The sequence below is a fragment of the Botrytis sinoallii genome (assembly GCF_014898435.1).
Source record: "Botrytis sinoallii strain Bc 23 chromosome Unknown BSIN_015, whole genome shotgun sequence".
Lineage (NCBI taxonomy): Eukaryota > Fungi > Ascomycota > Leotiomycetes > Helotiales > Sclerotiniaceae > Botrytis > Botrytis sinoallii.
In genome coordinates, this window is record NW_024066042.1 from 740,660 (window position 1) to 767,541 (window position 26,882).

The window sequence follows — 26,882 nt, forward strand, 5'->3', positions numbered from 1 at the left end:
AACCAGAAAGAAAGCCCTTATAAATATTAACAATTACAATCAGGTAAGGTACGATAGCAAAAACTGGATAATTTAAATTGAAATACTAGTCGAATCCTTAGTTAACAGTGATGACAAGTATATATAGGATAACTACAAGCCGAAAGATAAGATAACCCTTAATCACAGTACATACAACAATAAGACCAAGCTGGTGTTCAGTTGCACCCAACTGCTTGCGAGTTGTCGAAAGCTTTGTTTTTATCTGAATTACAATAAACTAATACTGCTACTTCAATTTGTCTTCCCGCGCTGTAACCTCCGTTATATAATGCTTTACAGCTTTTCGAATAAGGATAAGAGAAAGCATTTCTTTCGAAACACAATTTTTTAGCTCTTCCTGTATATCAAGCTATCTTAAGAGTTAATTTTGCTAAAAGTTGGCAAAAGTTGTAATTTACTTTTACCATATTGCTATATTTAGTAACAGTCGATTGATATTGGAGAAACATCTTATGCGTATTCCTATCAAGCAAGTACTTATATTTATATTTGCTAGTTAAACAAAGCAGATAGTAAGATTGACTAGACAATTGTTTAGGAAATCAATAATAGATGTTATTTCCCTTACCGGAAATACAACTGTATACACAGTTAGTATAAACCCAGCTATCCTTTCGAATACATTGTTCCTGTTGTGGTACTGTCTTTTTTGATAACCTTTTACTTGAAGATTTTTATTTGTCAACATTAACAAAGCCAACACTTCTGTGACAGGGTGTATCGAATTTATAACCAGGTTGACTTTGATACAAGGCCTCCAGAATATCTTTCTTAATTATCTCGCCATCATTTTCGAAATTACAAAAATGATATATTGCTGTAATCAATTTATTAGTGAATTTCTTTTCGTAATTGTTAATACAATCAATCAAGGAATTGTATTCTTTCTTCGAATTCTATTTTGGAAGATGATGGAATGGATACATCCAATAAGCATATCGAAGATCGACCTTACCCTTAGGTATATTGTTTTCAGCATTTGTAATCGTACTTGTTAGATAAGCTGATTGCAAATTGGAGATATCAAAAGAAAACCTTATTTATATGCATCTTCGTTGTTCAATCTATTTTCCTTATTATTCTTCTCCTTGCCGATAGGATTATTATTATTCCCATTACGGCTCGACTCTTTCTCTTCCTCAACAAAACACTTGTCTTGCACAATAGAAAAGGCAGATGCTTTTTTCGCCACAAGCTGTAAAGAAGCATATCAGCAAAGCAAATGCAAAAGAAAAATAAACAACTCACCACTGTACACACGTCCTTTCGCTACTTCAGCTGCACTAGTAACAACTTGCTCTTGCTACTGCGTTTTCTTGATAGTGTGGAAAGCATATTGATTATTGATTGAAGGATACAAAGAAGGTAAGTGACTGGAAAAGATTTGGAAGAAAAAGGGAAATTCGGGCAATCTATATGCTTCGAAGGCTTCGCGCTATTGCTAGGTTATAGAACAGTTTCCTCTGCTTCCCATGCACCTTCCCATTACGAAAAAAGCAAAATTTGTGCATACACCCGTTTATTACGTTATGCTATAATATAAACAATGACACCTCATTGGGATTGCCGATGTATCTACAGATTAGGTAATTGTAAAGCTTGAAAACAAGCTTTTTCGAAAGGGGGAATAATATCACAAATCACATTCAATCACAGCTGCGATTGCTTATGTGCGTGCTTGCGCACGTGTACAATCATGTGTATATAACTAGTATATAGGAACACTCTACAAACACTTTGCTCCCGATTCTGTAGTTGTAGATTCTAAGGATAAATTGTACCCTGCTCTTGCAGTTCTTCTAAGGCAAAGTGTCACAGATTATCAAAAACGGAAATGATTATTCAAATATTAGATCGATTATACACTCTAATTTTATATAAACACTTCCAAGATTCAATTCTAAATATCGATTACGAACATTATTATACACCTCAAAAACCCTTCAATTTATAATTAACCTTTCTTCTAATTCTCCAAAAAATCTTGATATTCAGATCTTCGATTATCAAAATAGAAATAAAGCCTTTCAAATCATTAACATTTATAATGAAGCTGATTAAGTTAAAGAAAAGGGCTTTATATTTAAAAGATATTTATACAATTTATTAATCACACAAGAAACTATTCTTGTAGACGACTTCAACTCTTATCATCTATAATGGGATCCTTTTTCGAAGAAAAATGGAAACGCTGATCAATTAGCTGAATAACTGGAAGATTAGAATCTTATTTTTTTAAACGAGCTTGGTTTTAGTACCTTCTATTGCAATAATCTCCTCAATCCAAACGTTATCGATTTTATATTAACTTCAAAAGGAATTGCTTTTTAAATCCAAAACTGGTAAACACTATCAAATACAGAATCCGATCATACAGGAATACTATTCGAATTTAAAGGAAAAGAAGAATCAAGTCTTTGTAATACAATATCGCTAGCTAGATATAATACCAAGCTAGCTAATTGGAATAAATTCGAATCGATACTGAAATCAGAAACCTTATTCTCTCCTATTCTCTCTACTTTGATATTAACAATTTCATCTGAAGAGGATTCGTTCAATAATCTGAAAAAAAGAAATGATCATTCTAATCTAAATCAAGCAGCAAGCAAACTTACAAGAATTATTCAGAAAGCTACTAAAAAATCTATACCTAAAGTCAGTTTGGAAAAAAGGGGAAAACCATGGTGGACACCCGAACTGAAAGAGCTTCGAAAAGTATTAGGAAGAACAAAACAACTAATCGAATCCGATTTGGAGAATTCAAATTTCAAAGAGGAATATCGAATTGTTAGAAACAAATACTTTCAGGCTATTAAAACAGCAAAGAAGAATCATTAGAATGAATTCCTAGAAAAGGAGGATACACAGACAATATTCAAAGCAATGGCCTATACAAAAGACTATCAAGATCAAAGGATACCAAATATTTCAACCGAAAACTCTTTTGAAGGAAAATGCTCTGCTTTCAGATCGACTCTATTCCCACCCCCCCTAGTCATTTCAAAACCACAATAGAAAGGATATAAGCAATCCAAGAAATGGGAATAGTCTAATCTTTCACAAATTGAATTAAGTAATACCTGTTCAGTCAAAATCCAAGGAAAGACCCTTGGCCTAGATAGAATCATTTAGGAGATTATTATGAAAGTATATAAAGTAATTCTATAGATCTTCTTCAATTTATTTAGTAATCTAATCAATCTCGGATATTACCTACAATGCTGGAAACAAGCCACTGGAGCGATTTTGAAGAAAGTCTCAAAATCTGATTATTCTGTTCCGAAAGTATATAGAGTTATTGTATTTCTAAATTGTCTTGAAAAGATAAGCGAAAGGATATTAGTTTAAAGATTAGACTATTTAGTAGAAACTATTAGTTTATTATATAAGAGTCAAATTGGAAGCCAACAAAAGAAATCAGCAATTAATATAGCTCTTCTTCTAACTATGAAAATCGAAAGAAATAAGTAAATTCACAAAAAGACTTTAATTCTATTTATGGATATAAAGGGAGCCTTCGATCACATCTCAAGAAATCGATTATTGAAAATTTGTAAAAAGCTAAAACTACCAATAAATCTGATTACTTAGATAATCTCATTCCTCCAACAAAGACAACTCAAATTGTTCTTCAATAATCAAATCGAATCTTTCAAGCCTATTTCGACTAGAATACCACAAGACAGTTTTATTTCTTCAATTCTATTTTTAATATACATCAGAGATTTATTCCTTTCAAAATCAATCAAATTCCTTTCCTATATTGATGATATTGCTTTGATTACAAACTTATCTTCTTGAAAAAAGAATATTATATCTCTTGAGAAAGCTACAAAGCAAATTTACAAACTTAGCTCAAAAAACGCTATTCAATTCGATTTAGCAAAAACAGAGTTAATACACTTCTCAGCTTCCAAGCTAACTAAGGATCACTTAATCAAACTACCTAATTCCGATATCATTACACCCCAATCCCTAATCAGATAACTAAGTATATAGTTTAATCCAAATCTCAAATTCAATCAACACATCAATATTCGAATCACACAAGTAAAAGGAGCCTTTTATTGAATAACTCGACTAACCAATATGGAAAAAGGCCTAAGTCTGAAAGCCTTTTGATAGTTATATATAGCCTGTATAACTAGTATAGCAGATTACGGATTAGTGATTTGGTAAAGAGGACAAGCTTATTTTAGGGATAAAATACAAGCTCTTCAAAATCTAGTTTTTCGAAAGATACTAGAAGTCTTCAAAACCACTCCAATTCTCCCAATAAAAATCGAAACGGGATTAAAACCAGCAAACATTCGATTAAATTCAAATATCAAGCAGTATGTCTTTCGATTAACAAAACTCTCACCCAAACATCCAATCAACATCGAAAAAGCTACTCTAGCATACCAATACGCTAATCGAAAACCAATCAATACTCCTCAAAAAAAGCTATATAAATCAATCTAACTTGATAGAATAAGAGAATCAATTAATAAAAAATTCGATTTGTTTTCTTTCGAAAGATTACTCATTTCTACTTTCCACTATGGAAAAAGGAAATTCCTTTCAAAATCAATATTAGTAAGGCTTCAAAAGAAAATACAGCAATACTTCATAATATTATTTTCAAATATAGAGATCAAGATACTATCTATATCTATACAAATGCCTTTTTTACAGAAAAAGGAATAGGCATTAATATAGGGATAGTAACAATACAATCGAATGATTAAGTTTCATATCAAAAACAAGTGAATATTGGAAGCAATCAACTAGTTTATAATGAAGAGTGTTGAACCTTAATGCCTTGTATTTAAGGTTACTAGGAATGAGGGGTAATCAGGATCGACAGAGGCTTATAGAAGATTCTAGTCTTGTAGCGACGACGACATTGATTAGAAATACAAGAGATAAAACAGAAGGTTCTAGATAGTCCTGAAAGGCCTATATATACAGGTCCTCTATCATTGTAAATAAATAATGAAGTTGAAATCAATATTCAAGAAAGGACAATATTAAATCTGAGTCACCACTCGCGTATATATTATATATCACTTATATATATATATATGATAAACCTCTGAACAAGAAAGAGCTATATGGAGTCACTCGAGCTATTGAATATGCTAGCTCAATTACTAGTAATAAAAAGAAATTCAAGGTTTATTCAGATAATCAAGCAAACCTACTACAACTAAAAACACTCTCGAATCACCCTGATCAAGCTTATCAAATTCGAGCAATCAAAGCAGCTAAAGCTATTATAGCTAAAGGAGTGGAAATATCCTTGAATTGGGTACCAGGACATACTTTAGTAAAGGGAAACGAGCTAGCAGATAAGCTAGCAAAGGAAACAACTACAATACAATCTACTTCAAATAAAACTAGTTTCGGATTATTAAGAACAATAATCAAAGAATTCTTCTTTAATCAATAGAGCTCAACTCTTAATTAATATAAACTCAGATCAAACCAAACAGTATTAACCTATTCAAAGCTATTTCCATAGAAAATTGGATTGAAAATCAAGCTACTAATTGAAACAAGGTGAAATACAGCTAGCGTTTTCTTTCAATTGAAATTAGATCACGGTTACATTAAATCATACTTATATTGTTTTAATCATTCCAATAATAGATGTATATGTGGTAATATTGAGGTACCTCAATACCTTTTGATCAGTTGCCCAGTATACAAAGCGGAAAGAAAAGAGATATTCCAGAATATACCACTTTCTAAAATCACTCTACAATTCCTACTTCATATGAAAATAGGAATCGAATTAACTATCAAATTCATCAATACAACTAAAATTGCTACAAGAGCCTGGCATTTATCAAGGGCTTAAATGGAAGAAGAAAGAGAAAAAGAGAGAGAGATTGAAGAAAGAGAAAGAGAGAAAAAATATTCTACAGAGTAGATTTCCTTATTGTCTTACTATATGTTATACATATAGTAAGTGGGCTTAGGTCCCCAATGTTCGTTTGCACTTCCCCAAATTGTTTATTCCTATTATTATAAAATAAAAAGTTATCTACTAGGCCCTTAAGGCCTAATCGTCCTATATAGTCTTAGACTGAAGGTGGATGTAAATTCAATTAATCAATCAATCAATCAATCAATTATAGATCGGAAGTTTGGTGGAAAGGTCAGATCAAATTCAAGGATATACTTCAATCACTTCAAAATCTAGCTCTTCGAAAGATACTTGGAGTTTTCAAAACCGCTCCAATCCTTCCAATAGAAATCAAAGCAGGACTAAAGCCAGCAAAAATCCGTTTAGACTCAAATATAAAACGATATGCCTTTCGATTAATGAAACTATCACCAAATCACCCAATCAATATCGAAAAAGAAGTATTATCTCAACACAAATCGAACCTAGAAGCAATAGCTTACCCCTCGAAGGAAACGATACAAGCCACTTTAATTAGATAAAATAAGAGAATCCATAGAACAAGATTTCGATCCATCTACTCTCGAAAAGATTACCCATTTCAACTTCCCTCCCTGGAAAAGAAATACACCTTACAAAGTCAATATTAATAAAGCCTTGAAAGAAAATACAGCTACTCTTCACAATATTATATTTAAACACAGAGATCAAAATACAGTTTATATATATACTAATGCATCTTCTACCAAAAAAGGAATTGGAATAGGAGTAGGGATAGTTGCAATACAATCAAATGGATCAATCTCTTATCGAAAACATTCGAATATTGGTATCAATCAATTAGTATATAATGGAGAATTATTGGGAGTTACAAAAGCTATCGAATATGCTAGCACTGTAGTATATAAAGGACAGAAATTCAAGATCTATTCGGATAACCAAGCTGGACTCTATTGTCTAAAAAACCCTCTCCGATCACTCTGGCAAGCCTACCAAATACAAGCAATCAAGGCAGCAGAGGATATTAGAGCAAAAGGAGCTGAAGTCTCCTTAAATTGGGTTCCAGGTCACACTTCGATATAAGAAAATGAAATGGCTGATAAATTAGCGAAAAAAGCAACTTCAATATAGGCTACTTCAAGCGAAACTAGTATAGGGCTACTTGATATAATAATAAAGAAATACAACTCCAATCAATAACTAGAGATTTTCAATCAATACAAATCCAGATCAAATCAATCAGATACAACCTATTCGAAACTCTTCCCATAGAAAATCAGCTCCAAAATCAAGCTATTAGAAGGTACTAAGCAAAATACTACTAACACCTTCTTTCAATTCAAAATCGGCCATGGTTATATTAAGTCTTATTTACATCGATTCAAACTTTCAAACAATAAGTATATCTACAATAATATCGAAACAGCTGCACATTTCCTTATTAATTGCCCAATATATAGAAAAGAAAGAAAGGAAATCTTCAAAGAAATATCAATCTCTAAAATCAACCTACAATTCCTGCTACATACGAAAATAGATATCGAACTAACAATCAAATTCATCAATATTACCAAAATCGCTATTCAAACTTGGCACCTATTAAGAGCCGAGATATAAAACGAAATTGTGGAAGAAGAAGAGATAATAAGAGAAGGAGAGAGAGCCATTTTGGAAATGGAAAGAGAAGGAAAAGAAGAAGAGAAAAGATAGAGAAGAAAGGGTTTAACCCTTTCTATTCTATATCTTACTATACGCACTTCGTATAGTAAGTGGGAACGAGTTCCCAGTATTAGTTTTCACTTACTCTATTATTAAAATTCCTAATTTTGTACTTTAAAAGTTATCCGCTAGACCATTTGGCCTAGCCGTCCTATATAGTCATAGACTGAAGGTGGACGTTAATTAAAAAAAAAAAAAAAAAAAAAAATTCCGGTTGATTCTTACAGATAGAAGTCTATACTAATTAATGTTGCCACTGATTGCGTGGCCTTCAAAGATCAAGCAGGCTATGCAGTTACTTTCACTACCTAGGTACCTATGTGAGGTTGATCTTGATGCTGATAAAGCTCCATGCGTTGTCTACTTATCCAGGCTCAATTGTAGAGGAAGAGTACATCAAAATAAGTACTATAAGTGAAGGAGAAATTCGAAATAGGAGTACGCTATCTGAAGGATATCACATAAGTCGCACCCTATGATGTTCTTTCGTTCCGAACCCTGGATTTTTTCTATAAGAGAAGAATTGGGCAAAGGTGTTGAGATGAAAAGGAAGAAAAGAAAGACCGATAGGCGCATTTCAGCGTGAGTCAAGTCACTGCCACAGCCGGTCTCATCTCTATTCGTCGCAGTCGTTTTGAAGCTGTACACAGCTTTCTTCACCAACAACTCTGACGTACAACTCAAGAGATACTCGAAGGATAAGATACTTGAATATCCCTCTCTTCTCTCTTCTCTCGTCAGTATGTTGTTGTTGCCGCTATATCAGAGGTACTAAAGAACAGGACGATAGGATCAGATGATCTGTTCGATTTAAATGAGAGGTTGGTCAATGAGAGATTAGTGAGACAGAATCCATGAAATCTAGTATTCATGTTAGTATCTAGATTAGTCGAGTAGAATGAGAAAAGTGATTTCTGAGTGTGCAAAGGAGAAAACAGCCATCCATCTTGGTGTATAGGTGTATAAATTTCTGTATCCTGCGGCAGACAAAGTCGATAGGAGAAGAGGAACCCTTGATCCATCAAACATTTCATGGAAATTGTAGATGTTCGGAGAGCTCTTCGGAATCAAAATTGGATTTGAAGTTCTGACAACCATAACAAGAAAATCTGACATATGATTTGAAATGACAAACGCTGCCTCACGCAATAATTTCTTTAACACGAAAGTTACACGACGTTCGAAAGATGGGGTATCAAATCAAACAGCTTGATTTTCAGGAACGGACAAGGATTGCATTTAGCCAGTATCCATCCGATATCTTTGAAGTTTGCGCGAACCGGATGAATTGAGTCTGGCATACTGTTCAATCAGCCTACCCATCCGCCTGCCACGGGGCATTCATTTGGGAGTTCGTCGACAAAAGCCATCGACGTTGCAGCCAAGTAGGCCAAGTAGGCCAAGTAGGTTGGCATCGCCAAGCAAAGCTTCGTCATCTCCATCATTCCCATGCCGAGTAAAGCCGCATAGCTTATCTTGGCGCTCATATCAATGAGTTCTCCGGATATCAAAAGTATCAAAATTTTGCGATTCAGGACGGTCACATTCGGATCCTCACATGGCAAGTTGCGAGACTCAAAAAAAAAAGCAAGGCAATCCACAAACCATATCAGGAAGGTTGTTTCGTAATACAAATCCTATCTCGCGAAGTCCGAAGGAATTTGCCTTTATTCACCCACAGATTATTTGCGTGATAATTGCGTTTCTTCCTGAAGATATTTCGAGATAGCACAAGATAGGTCGCTTTCGAACAGAAATGGTAAGTTAGGGTTACACGATTCGTGTATTGACAAGCATTCGTAGCCGATAATGGAGCCGGCGCGGCGTGCGTTGCCGAGACGGGAAGCTAGTCCTTGGTAGCCCCATTGTTCTTGTGTTGTATTGTCCTTGTAAAGCTTGTTCTTGACAATGGATAGGTACGGTATTCCTCGGCATTCTTGAAAATTCCTTAGTGATTGGAGATACTCCTTGTTGTTTCCTGACCCTACTGTGTCCTTCGTATCTTTCTACAATTTTTGAGGTTCTCTCTGGGGGTTGCGATAGGTAGATAATCCCCTCATGTGAACGATAGCATTGAACGACCAGGATCCTAAATCGCCGATTGGATTCTGACATGCATTCACATCTCCATTTAACGATATCCATCCCCATCCATATCTTCACAGGAATGCAACCTTGGGGTCAACTTGCCTATCAGAACTTGTCTTGCATAATTTACCTTCCACATTTCGCAAAAAGTCGCGTTGCTTCGCTTACAATAAGATGCAAGATATATGGAAACCATGATCAAAATGTGGCTCAAGCGGAGATTGTAGAGGGGTATGTTCGTTACAACATTGATCTAAGATAAGGTTCTTTCCATCTCCACACCACATGATTACTTTGATTGGTGGATCATTTGAAGACAGCCGCTCATGTTGCTGTTCTGTTCCTCTGCCCGTTGAACATACAGTATACATAGGCGCCAAAACAAGGTGTCTTAGATAAGAAATTAGAGGACCTCCTTTTTATGGAAATGATTGAAGACAATCGTCGATGATCTTCAGTTAAGATGAATGATGTTCACAGGCTTGAGGGTTAATGAGGAAGGTGATCAAGTTGATCTATACGGGTCAATATGGGTATTGCCCTCGTCAAAGTTAGACGTCGGCATTCATAGTTGGATGGCCTCATTGGCGACTATTGGACCTTCCATGCAAAGTGCCGGTGAAGAAGTCCAAATTGAGATATCGACATCCCCACGTTGTCGTGATAACAACACATTCTGATCATTTGGGAAGGTAGATTGAGACCTGGGTTGAGTTGCAGTTGAGCTTGAGCTTGATGTGAAAGTCAGTCATTCTCAATCGTATATATATCATGTCTTCATCCGCTGGATAATGTCTTTCTCTCTCCAGTCCAGCTTCAATCGTTACTCAGTCCTCACAGCGAATCCAATCCAATCCATCTATTAATTGTCCGTTCGTTCGACAATCAATCAATCAATCAATCAATCAATCAAAATGAAGTTCTCCACTCTCGCCGCTACCGCCTTCTTGGCCGGATCTGCCGTTGCTGCCCCAGGTACCGCTTTGAGACAAGCACGTGCCGTTAAGCGCGCTGCTGGCACCCACGGTAACCCAGTCAAGTACGTTCAAGGACCATCTTCCGAAGTCACCAACAAGACCGATGTTTCCTACTCCTCCAACTGGGCTGGAGCTGTCCTCGTCGGCACTGGTTATACCTCCGTAACTGGTACTTTCGTTGCCCCATCCCCATCCACTGCTGGTTCCGGATCCGCATGGGTTGGTATTGACGGTGACACCTGTGGTACTGCCATTCTCCAAACTGGTATTGACTGGACCAAGTCTGGTTCTTCCATCACTTATGATGCTTGGTATGAGTGGTACCCAGATTACGCATACGACTTCAGCGGTATCTCCATCTCCGCTGGTGACACCATCAAGGTCACTGTTACCGCCACCTCTAAGACTGCTGGTACCGCCATTGTCGACAACGTCACCAAGGGCAAATCTGTTTCCCACACCTTCACCGGTGGTGTTGACGGAGATCTCTGCGAGTACAATGCCGAGTGGATCGTTGAGGACTTCGAGCAGGGCAGCTCCCTTGTCCCATTTGCCGATTTCGGTACCGTTACCTTCACTGGTGCTTCTGCCGTCAAGTCCGGAAGAACCGTCGGTGTTACCGGTGCTACCATTATCGATCTTCAGCAAAACACGGTCCTCACCGACTGTTCTCTTGTTGGAAGCACTGGTGTTACTTGCAAATACGTTTAAATAACGATTGCTTGGTGTAATCTTGAGCCTGCATTCCCTTGCTCATATGATTTGCGATAAATATTGGTTGGATCCCTGGAATTTGGTTGGTCTGGGGGATGGACTTACCTTATTTTCTTTCGCTAAAAGAAAATGGTGGCATTTGGATGATGTGATGAGGTTATGAACACGGAGGCTGCACTCCCCAGCTTTGAGCGACGGCTCTTTTTCGTGGGAGGGGCATGGTGTTGGATTGGGGTTTTTTAGTTTGGTTTCTTTATGTCCATAGTTGTGTCTGGTCAAAAAAAATGAAGCACATACTCTCTTGATTTTCAGTCCTTTTTGCTTGTGAAACCGTGAAACATTGTTGCTGTGATTTAATTTTACAATGGAAAATTATGGGATGTAGAGATTTGAGCTGTGCAAGCTTTAAATTAGTACATAGTACTTCATACGGATTTTTCAACTCAAAATGTTTTTGTGAGGCCTATTGATATACTAAGATACTATATTATTCAGAAATCCTTTAAATTTCTTTCTAATTCTTTATAGAATTTTATATCTTATCATTTAATCTCTAATAGTTTTTTATATAGTTTCTTATATATTGAAATCAATTAATTAATATTCTAATATAATTTATTTTAAAAAAAACTTAACAATAAAGTTTTCGATCCATATAAAAATTTCAAACAAAATTCAAAAAAAAAATTGGGGAAGATTTGGAAGATTTGAAAGATTTGAAAGATTTGAAAGATTTGAAAGATTTGAAAGATTTGAAAGATTTGAAAGATTTGAAAGATTTGAAAGATTTGAAAGATTTGAAAGATTTGAAAGATTTGAAAGATTTGAAAGATTTGAAAGATTTGAATAGTTTGAATAGTTTGAATAGTTTGAATAATTAGATTATAAATACAAAATACAAACATTATTTTGAATTGAAAAATCCATACAACGTGCTGTACTAATAAATGGTAGCAAGATGTTGATTCATCTTAATGAACTAAATAGGTACTACTGTTCTTATTCACATCTATAGATTTCCAGAAGACATCTGAGTGATATTTAAGAGAGTCCAAAACGAAAGCTTGCATTAAACATGTTGGTCTAAAGACAGTAAATAGCTAGAACAGCAAAATCAATCTAGCAGTCAGAGTCGCATTACACCCAAATACAACCCAAACAATCTTCCACCATAGCCATCAAACTTTCCATGTGCATCATTCCAACACTTAATAATCTCCCCATTTCCTTCTAGATCCCCTACTGAATAAAATTCCATTATCATTCTATTCTTTCATAGCAGCAGCAACTGAATCACCAATTAGCTCTTGCATCAGCAAAGTAGGCGTTTCAAATGGCAATCCACGCTCTCGAATATAAATCAAGTCATAACTTCTTGGCGTCTCTTGGCTTTCTCTTTGAGTCCACCTCCCAATACCGAAGTAACAACAGAAGTCGGATTCTGCAAAATTCCTCCCACAACGGGTCCTACAACTGGTAAATTATTCGTGATCCCCGTCCAGTTGCAATTCCAGGAACACCCCCAACAACATTTCCAAGAACAGGAAGACTTTGTCTCTTGACAATTTCATCTCGTTCTTTCAACCCTCCTAACCTAAGTCTCCGATTATAGTAAGAAGGGGGCCTAATTCTCCGGCCAATTCCTGTCTCTTCACAATCTCATCTCGTTCTTTTCAAACCCCCAAGCCCTAAACTCCCGAGTATACCAAGAATGGGATCTAATGCACCCGTTATTGATCCTAATCCCGAACCCTGTCTCTTGCTAGAACCACCAGCTTTCTGCGTGGCGGCGGCGGCAGCTTCCGCAGCGGCTATAGCGTCATTGATGTATGCTATGTCGGCGGGAGTGGCGAATTGGCCCAGGCCAGCGTCAATGAGGGCCTGAATTACGGCGGGAGGGGGGATGGGGATAACTTGGGGACTAGTGTCTAGTGATATGAGCATTTCAACTAGTTTGGTGTTGGAGCTGGGGCACGTTGGAGAAATATACCTTTTCAGGGACAGGCGCCGCAAAGGCGAGAGGGAGAATGACAGCTGTGATGAGTGAGATAGGACGCATTTTCGCTTGGTTGAAAGTTGAAGGCTCTCTAGATTGAATATCTTGAACTTGCAATGTAGATGGCTCAGATAAGACCTTGCTGATGTAGTAAAGTGAAGATGATGTATATTTCTTTATTTCCCATCCAGGTACCAATGAGACCCTCAAATAATAATATTTTAAAACTCAAAGTCCTTTCAAATTCTCAGTACAATGTTCAAATTCTGTACCTCGGTATGAGGGATTAACACAATCGGCCCTCATATTTCCATCATTTGTACCCTTCTTGCTCATTGATCACCGAGCGATAACTTAATTGCACCTGTCGAGTACCGCAAGAACGAAGATTTGTCGTGGTGCTGCCGAATTATTGAAGCTTTTGTTATACATTCGTGGAACTTTTGTGTTTGGGGTACATCATGTTGGTAGCTAGTACGAAGCATTTGGGGAGACGCCAGAGACGTGGGAAAAGCTGGAAATATAATGGTCATTGATCTTGGCATTCTTAATTTAAGAAAAACTGTGGAGGATAGCGTTAGTGACGGCTTTCAGCTGAAGAATTGATAGATCTAGAATCGATTGTTTGGGAATGCGGTATGCAGAGGAAGTTTGATGGAGGTGTACAGAAGAGAGACTGGTAAGGCTTGCAACGACATCTCTCGGTAATCTTCATCTTTTTGGGTGGGGTGAGAGAACCTTGTACAACGGTGAGAAGAGAACGTCAGTTGAGACATGATTAGAAAATGGTCGGAGAAGATTCGTGGAATGCAGATATTGCAATATTGAGTACATGGCCGTGAAAACCAGGCTAGCGAAGAATATTCACGAGAAGATGGCAGTCAAACTGATGTGGCTGATGGAGGACTCGTCCAGCTGATGAAGCCATTAAATTCCAAATCCCAATTGATAAATTGGAGTCAAGTCTCTGAGATCACTACATATTGTTAAACCCCGTAGATTAAAATCTAAATCCCGACTCCGAAGAAGATTCCTTCTAGTTTAGGGATTATGAGGTCAGATGTGGAACTTCCTCAAAACATTCGCACGATCGAAGACTTCATTCAGCTTTCTCGGATTGCTTTCAAGACAGGAAGAATTCTCCGACATGGACCAGGCTCGCAGCTTTGTGACTGACGCCGTGGTAGCAATAACATGAATTTCAGCACCATATGAAATACACACACCATATGAAATACACAAGATGGAAACAGCCCTTTCTCAAACTTCCAATCGAAGATCAAAACCTTACCTCCCTTTCAGACCTTGGTTTTAGCCAGCCACAAGCTTTATTTCAGGACTCCGGTCAAACTTTAACCGGCTTCAAGGCTCGTCTAACGTCTTACAATCAAAACTCTTTTGCACACACTTATAACATGCTCACTGGAGCACAAACCGCTCATGAAAAGTAAGAGTTGGCGAAGACAATAATATTCATAATCCGCATTCCAATCTCCATTCTCCAATCGTGGGAATCGTGGATTATAGATCCAGTAGCGTTACCAATTAGAATTTTTGGTATGCGTAGAAGATCTTCCGGAAAGTCACCGGGAAGAATTGCGAATCATTCTCGCTTGCTTTGTTAATATGTTGCGTGGCAAAGATTGCGATTCTATTTGGTAAGATTTGTTAAGGTTTTTGAAAAGAGGCAAGCTTGAGCCGATCTTCACTTCTGGAACACTCTCAATGCTGGAAGACTTTTGATTCTGGTCTCAATCTCAATCTCAAGCGACTAGATTCCCACTGTAGCATATCATCATGGCGGGTGGCACTGATGTTGTGCATTTTGTTTATGTGGATCATGTGGCAGCACCGTTTTACTGGCGATGTGTTTTGCGGTGGGGGGTTCATTATTAGAAACCAAAGCCAAATACCGTCCGAACCTGATCAAATTGAAGACGATTTCATCCTCGGGGATCTTATTGCGAAGATGGCAGCTAAATGTATACAACTAGGCAACGGGATTAGACGGGGATTCTTTGACGCTCAGCTGTGCTAAGGAATTTGAACTTTTCTCCTCTCCAGTTCCAAATGATCGACAGTAACAAGATTCTCAAGAAAAGAAAAACACGTGCATGTAACCTTATTATCTTGTTAGGCAGCGACCAGATTGCTAATCTACCAGATTACTGCCTGCCCAACATGAGCTTCGGTGACCTCCCTCCGAAATCTCCGATAAGAAGAAGAGCCAACAGTTGGCTTACCCGAGTTCGTTCACCGTTGAAAAGCCGAATAACCTCATGTCGGACCGGTAAGAGCCACTGAAGCCTATTTGTCTCGGCATCCTTCAAGTTTGAGACTATTTCGGGGAGGTGGGATTATTCACGTCAATAGCCCTAGGCCTTATCTCATGCAGCTCAACTTCATGCATGCAAAAATCCGAACATCTGCATATTCTCAACGAAGCAGGTTCGGCCCGGGAACACCCACAGAAATATCACAAACGCACGCTAAATGCAGGGACTTATCTTCAACCGTGGGTTTCTTCATCAAACATAGTGCTTACAGGGTCTTTATGGGTCTTTGTAAGCCCCTTACGTCTTTCGCTCCCGTCGGCGGCAACTTCATTGTCGTGCCAACCAATGTAAGCAATGAGGCAGGCTGAAGGGGACCCGAGCAAGAACTTTATACTCGGGTCCCAGAACCCTAGAACTAGTTGCAGTATAGAAGGAACAATACGGCTGACGGGCGAATATCTACAGGAGAATCAGCTTATTGATTGCGGTTCGCGGGGCGTATCTTATATGAGAAAGTCACGGGGAGTAATTCATACCACCAAATCGATATCAGAATTAATGATCTACACTGCACGAAACATTGAGGCAAAGAGTCAACCGCCTATAGTGATCTTTATTTCTTAGATTCGGGAAGACGATGGAACAACTTACATGAGGGTATATTGGCCGAGATGACTGCAGACGTCTAAGCAGGGTAAATAGTGATGTCTAGACTGTCGCTTTGCATACTTTAGATAACTGATGATATCTGGAGCGAGTATTATTCAAATGAATCTCGGGATGAAAAATTGATTGCTCGACGCAATTATCGATGGAATGATTCACCCATGTTGGATAAGAAAGGACGGAGTTTCTTGTGATGCTGGCAGCCTCGGATGTGGAGGAATTAGGAATAAAGTTGATTGAATGCAGTGAGGATGGTGATGGCGTAATCATGTATTTAGACACAAAGAAACTCTTTTGGTAATGTAACGGTAATGTGTTGATACTAGCATATATAAAAGCCCAATGCCAAGAGAAATATCGTAGATAGAATTGTTACTACTTTCCCTAACAAACACGTGGTTGCTGTCTTGATGCACACATACAAAGTGATGCAGCGCAAATTTGACCCATAAGAGTGACAGGCTGTAGAGAGAGTCATATAGCATGTAGCGCTTGAATTCCATGACTCTTAATTGTGATGTTGACCTATCGGTTGCCGGAAACCCTGAAACTGTTTTCCCTGTTCAAGATCGCATGTGCTGCCCTATATCTTGTGGTATTGTGGCTTGCGGGCGTTGAGATGGGAAGAGAATCCGGTGCCGGGTGGTTCTCAAGAAGAACCTTAAGCTTTTGACAAAGCTTATGGTAGGTAAATGATAGCAAGGATGATCCTGACAACCCAGGAAAGAAACCAACATGTTGTATCTTGAGCAATCGAAAATCTGGGGACACCCTAGTAGACATATCTCAAGCGTTGCAGCAAATCCACATAAAGAGAAAATCAGGGTCGTGATCTCAGAGATAAGTCTACAACTATAGACGGGTACCACAGATTCCTAGAGGAGAAGCCCACAAATAACAGGGTCAATATCAAATATCAAACATCAAACACATTGGTTCCCCCATTGTCTTATCGAGAGAATGGTGACCGAATGATCTCAGTAGTATGCCCTTCTACAAAGTGGGAGGAATTTGGATGCGAAGGAGGTTGGATAAGATTGCGCATCCTATTCATCGAAATCTTTTAGCACTAGATTTGACCAGTTATCTTTGAAGCTTGAGCGAGAACGGGTTCGATACGGGTGAATAAAGCGCGAGGCCGACGACTTGCGGAAATCCGCAATGCCCGCAACGCCCGCGATCCACCTATCATTACGCTAACAATTCGATAGATTGCTTATTTCCATCACGTCAACAAGCGGATTGTAATTTCGGAGACAGAATTTGCGAAGGGACCGTGTCGTGGTCAGTGAAGGTCAAAATCTCGGCATGGCGAGGATCAAGTGGCGGCCCGATGCTGGTTGAGATCCCCTTTCCCTCGATTTCCATCAAGAACATTTTGCGGGCTGGGAAGGTCACCCGGGCCATCAAACTCAATTATACTCGGAATGGAAAGCTACGCGACGGCAGAGCTGCATGTTCGTTGCCAATAGAGTTTTTGATGCAAGCTTGATGTTTTATTTGGACCATCTTCATGGATGTTCCAAATGCAGAAGCCTTAAAGCTTAAAGCTTGGCCTCCGGGAATTCCATCCATTTTGGGGGTCACCAAGACCGGTGTGACAGCCAAGATGGCCACGCGAGAGGGGTCATTGGATGTAGGGTTTAAGCCACGCAATTGCAAAACGAAATAGGCGAAGGATGTGGAGGATATTTGAAGGTAAATATTTGACGCTCAGGGAAAATTACTACCTCGGGAGGATCGTACCCCCATGGATTGGAATGTTCTGATCGAAAGGCTAATAGCGGCTAATTTGACGGGCATGCTTCATGAGATGCCCCGCTAAACGAATTACCCCCAAAAAGTACCGGGTATAACAGGGATTCAACTCCATGTCAACATGCTGATATACTTAGCAGGTACATATGAAGTAGTTGCGATTTTAAGTTGTGAAAACTTTCCTTCAATAGGAACCAGGTACATACGAAGTAGTTGCGATTTTAAGTTGTGAAAACTTTCCTTCAATAGGAACAAAGTTGTACTCGGGTCCGGGCAAGGATCTTCTATCAGGCAGTTAGTAAATGAACGCGAGTGGCTAGCTGCAAAAACCCCACGTAAAATATGGGGGGAACGATAAATTGGATTAAGCGAGCAAGGATAAGATACCGCTGAATACCTTGGTACTTATCTGATTATCGACGTGGCCATGATTCATACCTAGCGATTGCCCACAACGAATCATCTCCCTATATAATGTGTGAACCGTGCAGAACTTGTACATATCGACCAGAGCATGCACGTTTCGCCGCACAAATCCTTCATGATCCTTTCAGTTTGACACGGAAACAAGGCTACGAATAACCCCATATCCTAACCGCAAACAGTTGGGGAACTTGGTGGTTGTGCGCGTAATAGAATCTCAAGTGGGACTTGTCCTGTAACAATTTCATTTCCTGGTAGTTCCAAGGATGGTCATTGCACAGTAGCCAGGATAGTAAAGTAGTTTGCGACTAAGCTTCACGTAATCGTATACACAGTACCTAATAATTGGGATCTGTAAACCGAAGTGTTCTTTATACCGGTACCAAGAATCGGCCTTCAAATTTTGCCTCTATAGCACGTGGAGCTTACTCTATTAGTAGTTTGGCAAGTTTCTGATACATTGGTACTGCCAAGCAATAGCAAGTTACTCAGCAAACTTTGTTCGTAATTCTCCCAATCATAACAATACCAAGTCGATTTCCGCTCAAAATATCTCAGTAACACGGATATCGGTGACATTAATGACACAAGCTCTCGGCACAGCCCGCTGCACGCAAGACAACCGTTAAAAGCCACAAAGTTACAATGCCATTTTAGATACGATAAAGTCGAATTCCGATGACCAAATCCTCAAAAAGCGAGTGTGTCACTGCAGGTTCGTCCAGCCCCCCCGGGACGGCTTACCATGCATGATAGCGGCGCGCACATATCTCACTGTAAGACGCTTTTGATCCCGGGCCCGATAGTTGATAGAACCCTTCCTTCATCTGATCGTTATATCTTTAACCGCACTCAAAAATTATATGTAACTTGCATTTGTGCCACACACCAAATTTAATTGCGGATCTTGTTATTTTCCTGTTGGTATCAATGGATATTATAGCACCATCTCCATCACGGGTCCGTAAGTACTGGACGGACGACGAGGACCAGATCTTGCGCAGAGAAGCTGTATTGCAATGTAATTGCCACCGATTTTCTTTCAAGTCATTCTCCCTGCATTTAAAATGCTCTTGGCAATCCAAATAAACGATCGACTGATTCTAAGTATCTTAACAAATAGTCAAGGAAAGGGGAATTGTGAACGACTGGAATTTGATCGCGTCGAAAGTCCGGGGTAGGACAAATAAGGATTGCCGGAAGAGATGGAGCAAAGTGGGAAAGGAAGTCAACAAAGGACTATGGGATCATGAAGAAGACGATCGACTGAGGAGAGGAGTAGAGCAACATGGCACTTAGTATGTACATCCGAAGCACAAAAGCAATCCTTCATTGAAGCTAAAAGTTTCTCATAGTTGGACTATGGTTGCCGAAATAGTAAAGACAAGGCATGCAGACCGTGAGTGTTTTCCCAAGCCCCTTTGAATTTGGAATCATTCATATGCTAACCTGACATGTGAAAAGAATGCGCTAAGAGATGGTATCATTTTCTCGATCCAAATATCAGTCATGAGGATTGGGATAGTGACGAGGAAGCCCGACTCTTGGAGGCTGTTCACGTACACGGAAGGAGTTGGAAGAGCATAAGTGAGAAAGAGTTCCCAAACCGCTCACCAACAGACATAAAGAACAGGTTAGAGGAGCCCTTCAAATTTTCGAGATTTCAACGCAACGATTACTTATTCTTTTGCCGGATTTAGATACGTTATCATGGAAAGAAAAGGCCGATTGAAACGACGGAAAGCATCTACGACTCAGTGTACTCCAGTACGAGAACGCAACTGTTTCGACTTTCCCAAGTCTGAAAGACTCGACCAGGTTTTGCACACAGATTCATCACCTGACAACGCGATGGAGTATGAAACGGAGAACTCTTTGATGGGGCAATTACCACTCCCGGGACTTCCTCTTCAGCTCACCGCTCAGCAACTGTCCCAAAACAACTTCAACAACGATGCACATTCACTGTTTAATTTTGATGGGCTACCACCTTTACAATTCAATGACATGTCCTATTCATCTACAGAACCTTCGTCACCCGGAATTTCACTGCGCCAAAATTCGGCACCTACGGGATACAACATGGGCATACCAACAGTTGGCGGTCTTACCAGTGAAACGGAAGCAGATATTGATCACCTTTACTGCGAAGATATGAACTTTGATTTAGCATTGGCTGAGGCATTTTCGGCACCAGACCACCGACAATCGATAGCTTCTACGCCACCGACCATGAGTTCGGTATCCGATGTCCCGGCTGGACATAATTACAAGTTGATACTCGAGGATGTGAAGCCGGATACCTTGTTTTCCATTGTGAACATGCTTGTGGAGTCTAGGAGCAATGTGAAGATGGAGGTCTTTAGTAACGTTGCTTGATACCCCGGGAATACTTTTCAACCACGACTTTCAATTTAACGAGGACTTTCGGAAATGCATACTGTACATATTCTTTTGTAAACTTTTACTTTCGGAAATTGCATGGGTTTTGGGATTTTTGCAGGCGCTGCAGGCCCTGCGGGCGCATTTGGTGGGTTGGGTATATTGTTATCAGCAAGAATAGACGAATGACCTTAGTCCTGCATTGAGGATAGGATGGCACATTGGCGAGGATACAGAAATTTGAGGCATTTAGAAACTTTCCCGCCAATCTGTTGTTATAACATTTATTACAATGATCATCATGAAATAAACCTTGCTAATGATACCCTGAAAGGGAAGAAGAGCCGAATATCACCCATACCGTATTGTGCAGACCTACGGAGGTTGATGGGATAAGTCGTATAAACCCCATTTTTAATGAAAGTTACTGTTTTACGAAACTCTAATGCTTCTTTTACTAAGTTTATTAGATATTCAGTTATCCCCCTCAAAATTTCGCATTTTGATATCTTTTATTTATATCTTCAACTTTTATATTTTGAAAGCTTTTAAAGCTTTTAATAGATTCTAAATAGGCTCAGAATAGTATTTCTAAAAAGAAAAATATGAATTTCGATAAATTTGAGTGATTTTGTTAGGGGTAGAATAAATTTATAATATTTTTATTATTTGGAGTTTATTATATAAATTTTCAATCAGTGTAATGACATGATTGGTTCAAACAATAAAAATGGGGAAAAGCTTGATTGCTTTTTGGTGTGTTTTATAATACTTATGCCGTCAACCTCTGTATAAGGCCATTGCTTAATAGAATCTTATATAAATTTCAGTAGATGTTACATTTCTACAAGGGCCCGGATATACAGGGGACTTTCCATGCCGGGCTGACGACTCAGAGGAATCTATTGTAACTGTACAACAGAGCGGTGATTCAGCTATAGCTATACCTACGCGTCACTCATGCAGTAGCCGTGGACAGAGTGTTTTCCAATGTCTGTGAAATTGACTGATGATAGCTCTATGTGTGCTATAGGTGGTACTATTGTAGGAATTTCACTGTAATAGGTTGAAGGTTCATAGCTGTAGCTTGTAGACCACGTTCAATACCCTCCCCTGCCTCCCAAGCATTCTAAATATGTGTATGGGGCGATAACCCTTCGATTCGGCTATATGCTCTTAGCTTCCTCAACCCTAGTCTATTAGCGTCTGCTATACGAGGACGTGTTTTTGAAGAATGCTAGACTGAAATTTAAGCGAATTTCCTTATCAAAGTTCGATATATATTTTGATTTGATTGATTGTTTTTTTTAAAAAAAAATTTAGATTATTAGATTTTAAATAAAAATATATTATTTTATAGAATTTCAAATATATAATAATATTAATTGATTTGATATTGAATTTCAAAGTAAATAAGTTTTGGTGTGAAAAGATGCTTTATATATGGGCCCAGCATTTAATAAAAACATGACCTCGTATCGGAAGTATCAATTGCAACGCTTTAAACTTTATTTTCTAGCTGATAGTACCTAGGTATCTTGTATCAGAAAATGGCTTGCATGAAAGACCTTGACCACTAGGCAACTTTCTTGGTCTTCGAGTTTTAGATGATCTTGAACGATTGAACAATGATAAAGCGTACGAAATGCGAGACCCCTAGACTAGGGATGTCACTTCTGACTGCATGTCATCGCACAGACCTCTCACAATTAACAGCCGCAGCATTGCTGCTGTTGAGGGATACGAGGGTGAGGTACCTACCACGTGCAGTCGGCGGAAAAGAAAAAAAAATTTCAATGGTTTGGCGTAAATTTTATCCAATCAACCTTGCTTGAATGGTTACAAACTGGCTGCAAGCAGATGTTCACATCCGATACATGACATATTGTTGAAGTAAGCAATGCTTGGAATGTATCCTAACTAAATAAGTTGTATCCCCGAGGCTGAATGCACAAGGGAATGGTACCGAGTCCGCTGACGTGAGAGCCTTAAATACACCCTGAGGCATGCTACCATGTGATGGGGCCATCTTTATTCCTGTGACTGGACTTGATGAAATCCATCAATTTGATTGGATAATTTGGGGTAGTCTCTCATATTCGTCCGACCTCATCCGTATGGGCGTGTGGTACTGGTAACCACCCACGATAACAAATTTCGACAATTGTTTTCCAAGACTCAGTTCTGATGGGATTGTAGCCCCTTGTGTGAATGGATTATCGCCCAGACGAACAATGTAATAAATAATAGATTCGGATTCTTGGAACATGGCGGTCAAAACCTATCCTGTCAACTAAACAAGTCGTTTATCTGAAAATACCTCTACTTCGTACTTTTGGATAAAGGCCGTGGTAAACAAAAATCATTCCGTATTCTGATTAACGAACAGTAACTGTAGCGCAAGATCTGAACGAATGAGAGAGTCAATAGAATGCCAAGACCCTTGGGCTGATAGCAGTTTGGGCTATAGATCGAAGACAGCATTCGGAGAGGTAGAATGCCATCAACGCAATTCTCGAGAGGAAAATGCAAGGACTGATCCTTCGGGGTATTTCTGGGTTTATTCCCATCCCTAGCTTGCATGGTCCGGAGACAAGTGTCAAGGTTTTTATGTAGGAGTACAACACTATATATTAACATGGCAGGCAACTTTCGGTCATTGAAATCCTGGCCCTCGGGGATGAATATATAACACCTTGTTCATGAGCTGTGGATACCGAGCATCGGCAAGCCGCCATCCCGAAGTGCTGATAAGGTACCTTCCTACAAGAAGGAAAGGGTTTTTTGAAGCAGAAGCGAGTAATTCTTAGCCAAACGATATCCACGTGAAACTTAAGATAACGAAGAATTCTTATCTATGTGGAGCGTGATGCACTTTCTCATGAGTTCTGCTTTCCACCAATTAATCGAGAACTTACTACGTCGTGGTGGTTGACAAGCTTTTTGATGTACAAATTGCCGTCGGGTAACCGGATTAACACGTTTCTGCAATATCCGGATACCTATACCTTGAACTCCCTGCGGAGTGGAAAGTTCGGACTCGCTTCAATCTCGAGCGGATCATGACCAATGCATCTGTTCAGTCCAATGTTGAAAGTTACAAGGAAGACTCCACTTCGGAAATAAGACATGAGCTCGATTAGGTTGTTGGAGGTACCGGTCAAGACGATATTTGACTTTTCAACTTGATAAGAAATGACCAGGTAAGACTTCTCTACATGCAGAAGATTAGCTGACGCGCGAGAGATATGATGGAGTTGAGTATCCCGCACCACTAATAAAGAGATTTCAGTCTCCAGACGCATATTTCCATTTTGGTTGATTGAGGAGGTGTTGAATCGTCGGGTATTGCGGATTTGTGGACGTGACTTCTACGCACATACCCAAGTATGTAGTCATCCAAACAGATGCCCACTCAAGCGGGTGCGAAAAATCGCAGATATCGGGATACCGATATTGGTGTGCTGGCGTTGGGTTCCGATTCACTGAGATGATCTCAATCTTTCGTGTCCAGTGATCGATCACGTGTAAGGTGCAAAAACAGTCACGAGGTGCGAGTGCCGAGATGCAAGATACCAATTGTTGATGGAATCATTCGTGCTGTTCCTTCAGGTTGTATATATACTCATTTGAGTAGCATCAATTGTTTGATAACGCAGATTAAACAGCAGCGAAATTTGATTGCTGTTTGTGATATATGACAGATATTTTGAGGAACATGATAGCGAATCGGAGCTCCGGATTGGGTCAGGTGATAGTCCCGTCTGTTGTCGATGTGTTTGGTTCCGAAATATGAAGACCTCGGACAAGACACAAATTGTTGAGATGTCTCTTGCAACTCTGCAACTCCGAGTGGAAACTTCGTTCTGTTGCGACGATTCCTTGCCACGAATAAGGTTGCTCTTGACTGGAGTCCATTTTCACGTGCTCAGCCTCTCTGGGGCACTTTCGCTGGTTCGCTTCATACATACGACCTCCGCATTGACCTACTTATTAGTATGTGTACTCGACTCCCGAGATCTTGCAGCATAGATCTCATCGACCAATCCTTGACCTTGACCTTGTGCTTAGTCCCGTAAGAATACTGCAGCCCTACCTTAGCCTTTCCAGCCTCTAACCAGGTTGGTTCTAGTTACATCTACCTTTCATTTTGGGTGCCAGGTTGAGTTGAGTTGCTAGCAGTCGGAATAGGGTTATTGTTTTCCGTTCCCACACACAATACGAGGCTGGGTCAATCATGGGATTCTCATGAGCCCAGAAATTGCCATCTTTCGCTATTCACACTCATATAGTGTGAATTAAATTGATCTCAACCGAGCCCTCGGCGATTGTGCTGACTTTTGGGAAATCACTTGCCATTCTTCAACTATTTTCGCGCTGTGAAAGTCAGGAAATTGGGAAAAACAAAGGGTGGCGCGCCCAAGCCAAAGCTGGTTTTCAACCCAAAAGTTTCAGGGATACAAGCCTTTTATAAAAGCGATTACTTGATTCTTAAGCGGGCTATTTTGTTATTGCACTTCTTCTCGGATGATATTGTTTTTATGATGGAAAACGGGGCCATACGTTTATATATTTGTCTATTTTTTATTCCGAAAAATGTAAAAAAAAATAGGGGGATCGGGGCCTTGATTCCTACCTCACTGGTGCGCGTTGCATACTCGGCCTGGCTAACCGAATGGGAATTCTTATCCAACGGGATACAACCAACCGGAGAAGTGTGCCGTATCCCTGATTGTCTAAACCTCCCATGGTTAGTACCATGCTTTCCGACTCACTGTCAGCCGAAAATTTCGGGCTCAACACAATCTTGTATGAGGCTGTCCTCAATTACTCATCAATCTCAACTTCTTATGGATAGGCTTTAGATTGCAGTTTTCGGTTCCATACTTCCGAGTTCCACAAGTAACGAGGAAGGTACTACAGTGTTACGCCAATCTGGCCGTAAAACTCCAGACCGAGTGCCTTCACGGCCTTTACACACGTAAATTGGTACACTGCAGCCATTACTTTCGTTGCCTAAATTGATAGGTCAAGAGACCCCAGATAGTGAGGGACCGAATGAGGAATGATCGGCAAACTCCTCCTCAAATCCTTTCGGACGAATTTTGAATTTGGTTCTGATAGCATAGCCTCCCTCCAGTTTGTTCCATCCTATTTACTTTAACTTGCAGTTAATCTTCATCATCGCTCATATGTAGGATTGGAGAAAACGCAGTGACGTACTCTGTGATATCGATTACTTTGCGACCTGAGCTACAGCACTACAATTCGTATTTTGAGCGATGCTCCGAAATGAGCCAAGGCACTTTGGGGAGCAGGAGGGGGGAATATACCTGAGAACTATCTGACTTCGGATCTATGTGGCTCTCAAACCTCCGCATAATCCTTTGCTAGGTTGTCTATAACCGAACTTCTTGGATAATTACGATTCAGCATTTCCTACAAATAGCGTTGCTTTATCTGCCATTATATGTCTTAGAGAGATGTCTATTCATTTGCGATACAGCGTTATCAAAATGTTCTCTACATTGATCGAGACTCTAACAATCGTGTATCATTCCCTCATTGTTCAAGATATATGAAGACGTGCTTTTTAATGCATCTCAATCACACTGCTATGCAAGAAAACGCGTCCAATGCCTCCCTTATATACAAATATCCCACGTTCGAACTGGCAATTTCAAATCATTTCAATATCCAGACTAAGAAGGACATAGTGCCACGGGGAAATTAGTAGATTTTCGATATGTTCCTTCACCTTCCAGCTCACCTCAATCGTTGACTTCAAAGCTCACAAACGAATGGACCACCATGGCCGAAGAGACTTCGCAACCACAGCCTCCGCGGAAACTTTTTCACTTACACCACTCAGGCCTTTGATTACCACCCTTAGAGTCTTCGCACAGTCCAAGCTGAGGATAGGTCATAATGAGGAGTATAAAAAT

General features: G+C 39.5%; 3 protein-coding genes across 3 annotated transcripts; 2 read left to right on the forward strand and 1 right to left on the reverse strand.

Annotated features, from left to right (window-relative positions):
* Positions 1 to 10,659: 10,659 nt before the first annotated feature.
* Positions 10,660 to 11,433, forward strand: EAF02_008224 (uncharacterized protein; the record flags this gene model as incomplete). The annotated part of the gene is made up of 1 exon (XM_038904272.1): positions 10,660 to 11,433. One exon carries the CDS (start codon positions 10,660 to 10,662, stop codon positions 11,431 to 11,433), a length of 774 nt encoding a protein of 257 aa, XP_038755994.1.
* A 1,470-nt stretch (positions 11,434 to 12,903) lies between these two features.
* EAF02_008225 (uncharacterized protein) lies at positions 12,904 to 13,722 on the reverse strand (the record flags this gene model as incomplete). The annotated part of the gene is made up of 3 exons (XM_038904273.1): positions 13,427 to 13,722; positions 13,116 to 13,317; positions 12,904 to 13,025 (listed from the first exon to the last, which is right to left on the reverse strand). Exons 1-3 carry the CDS (start codon positions 13,493 to 13,495, stop codon positions 12,904 to 12,906), a joined length of 393 nt encoding a protein of 130 aa, XP_038755995.1. The 5' UTR covers positions 13,496 to 13,722.
* A 5,195-nt stretch (positions 13,723 to 18,917) lies between these two features.
* EAF02_008226 (uncharacterized protein) lies at positions 18,918 to 21,303 on the forward strand. Its single transcript, XM_038904274.1, has 5 exons — positions 18,918 to 19,576; positions 19,679 to 19,853; positions 19,911 to 19,954; positions 20,020 to 20,188; positions 20,256 to 21,303. Exons 1-5 carry the CDS (start codon positions 19,486 to 19,488, stop codon positions 20,932 to 20,934), a joined length of 1,158 nt encoding a protein of 385 aa, XP_038755996.1. The 5' UTR covers positions 18,918 to 19,485; the 3' UTR covers positions 20,935 to 21,303.
* Positions 21,304 to 26,882: the final 5,579 nt, after the last annotated feature.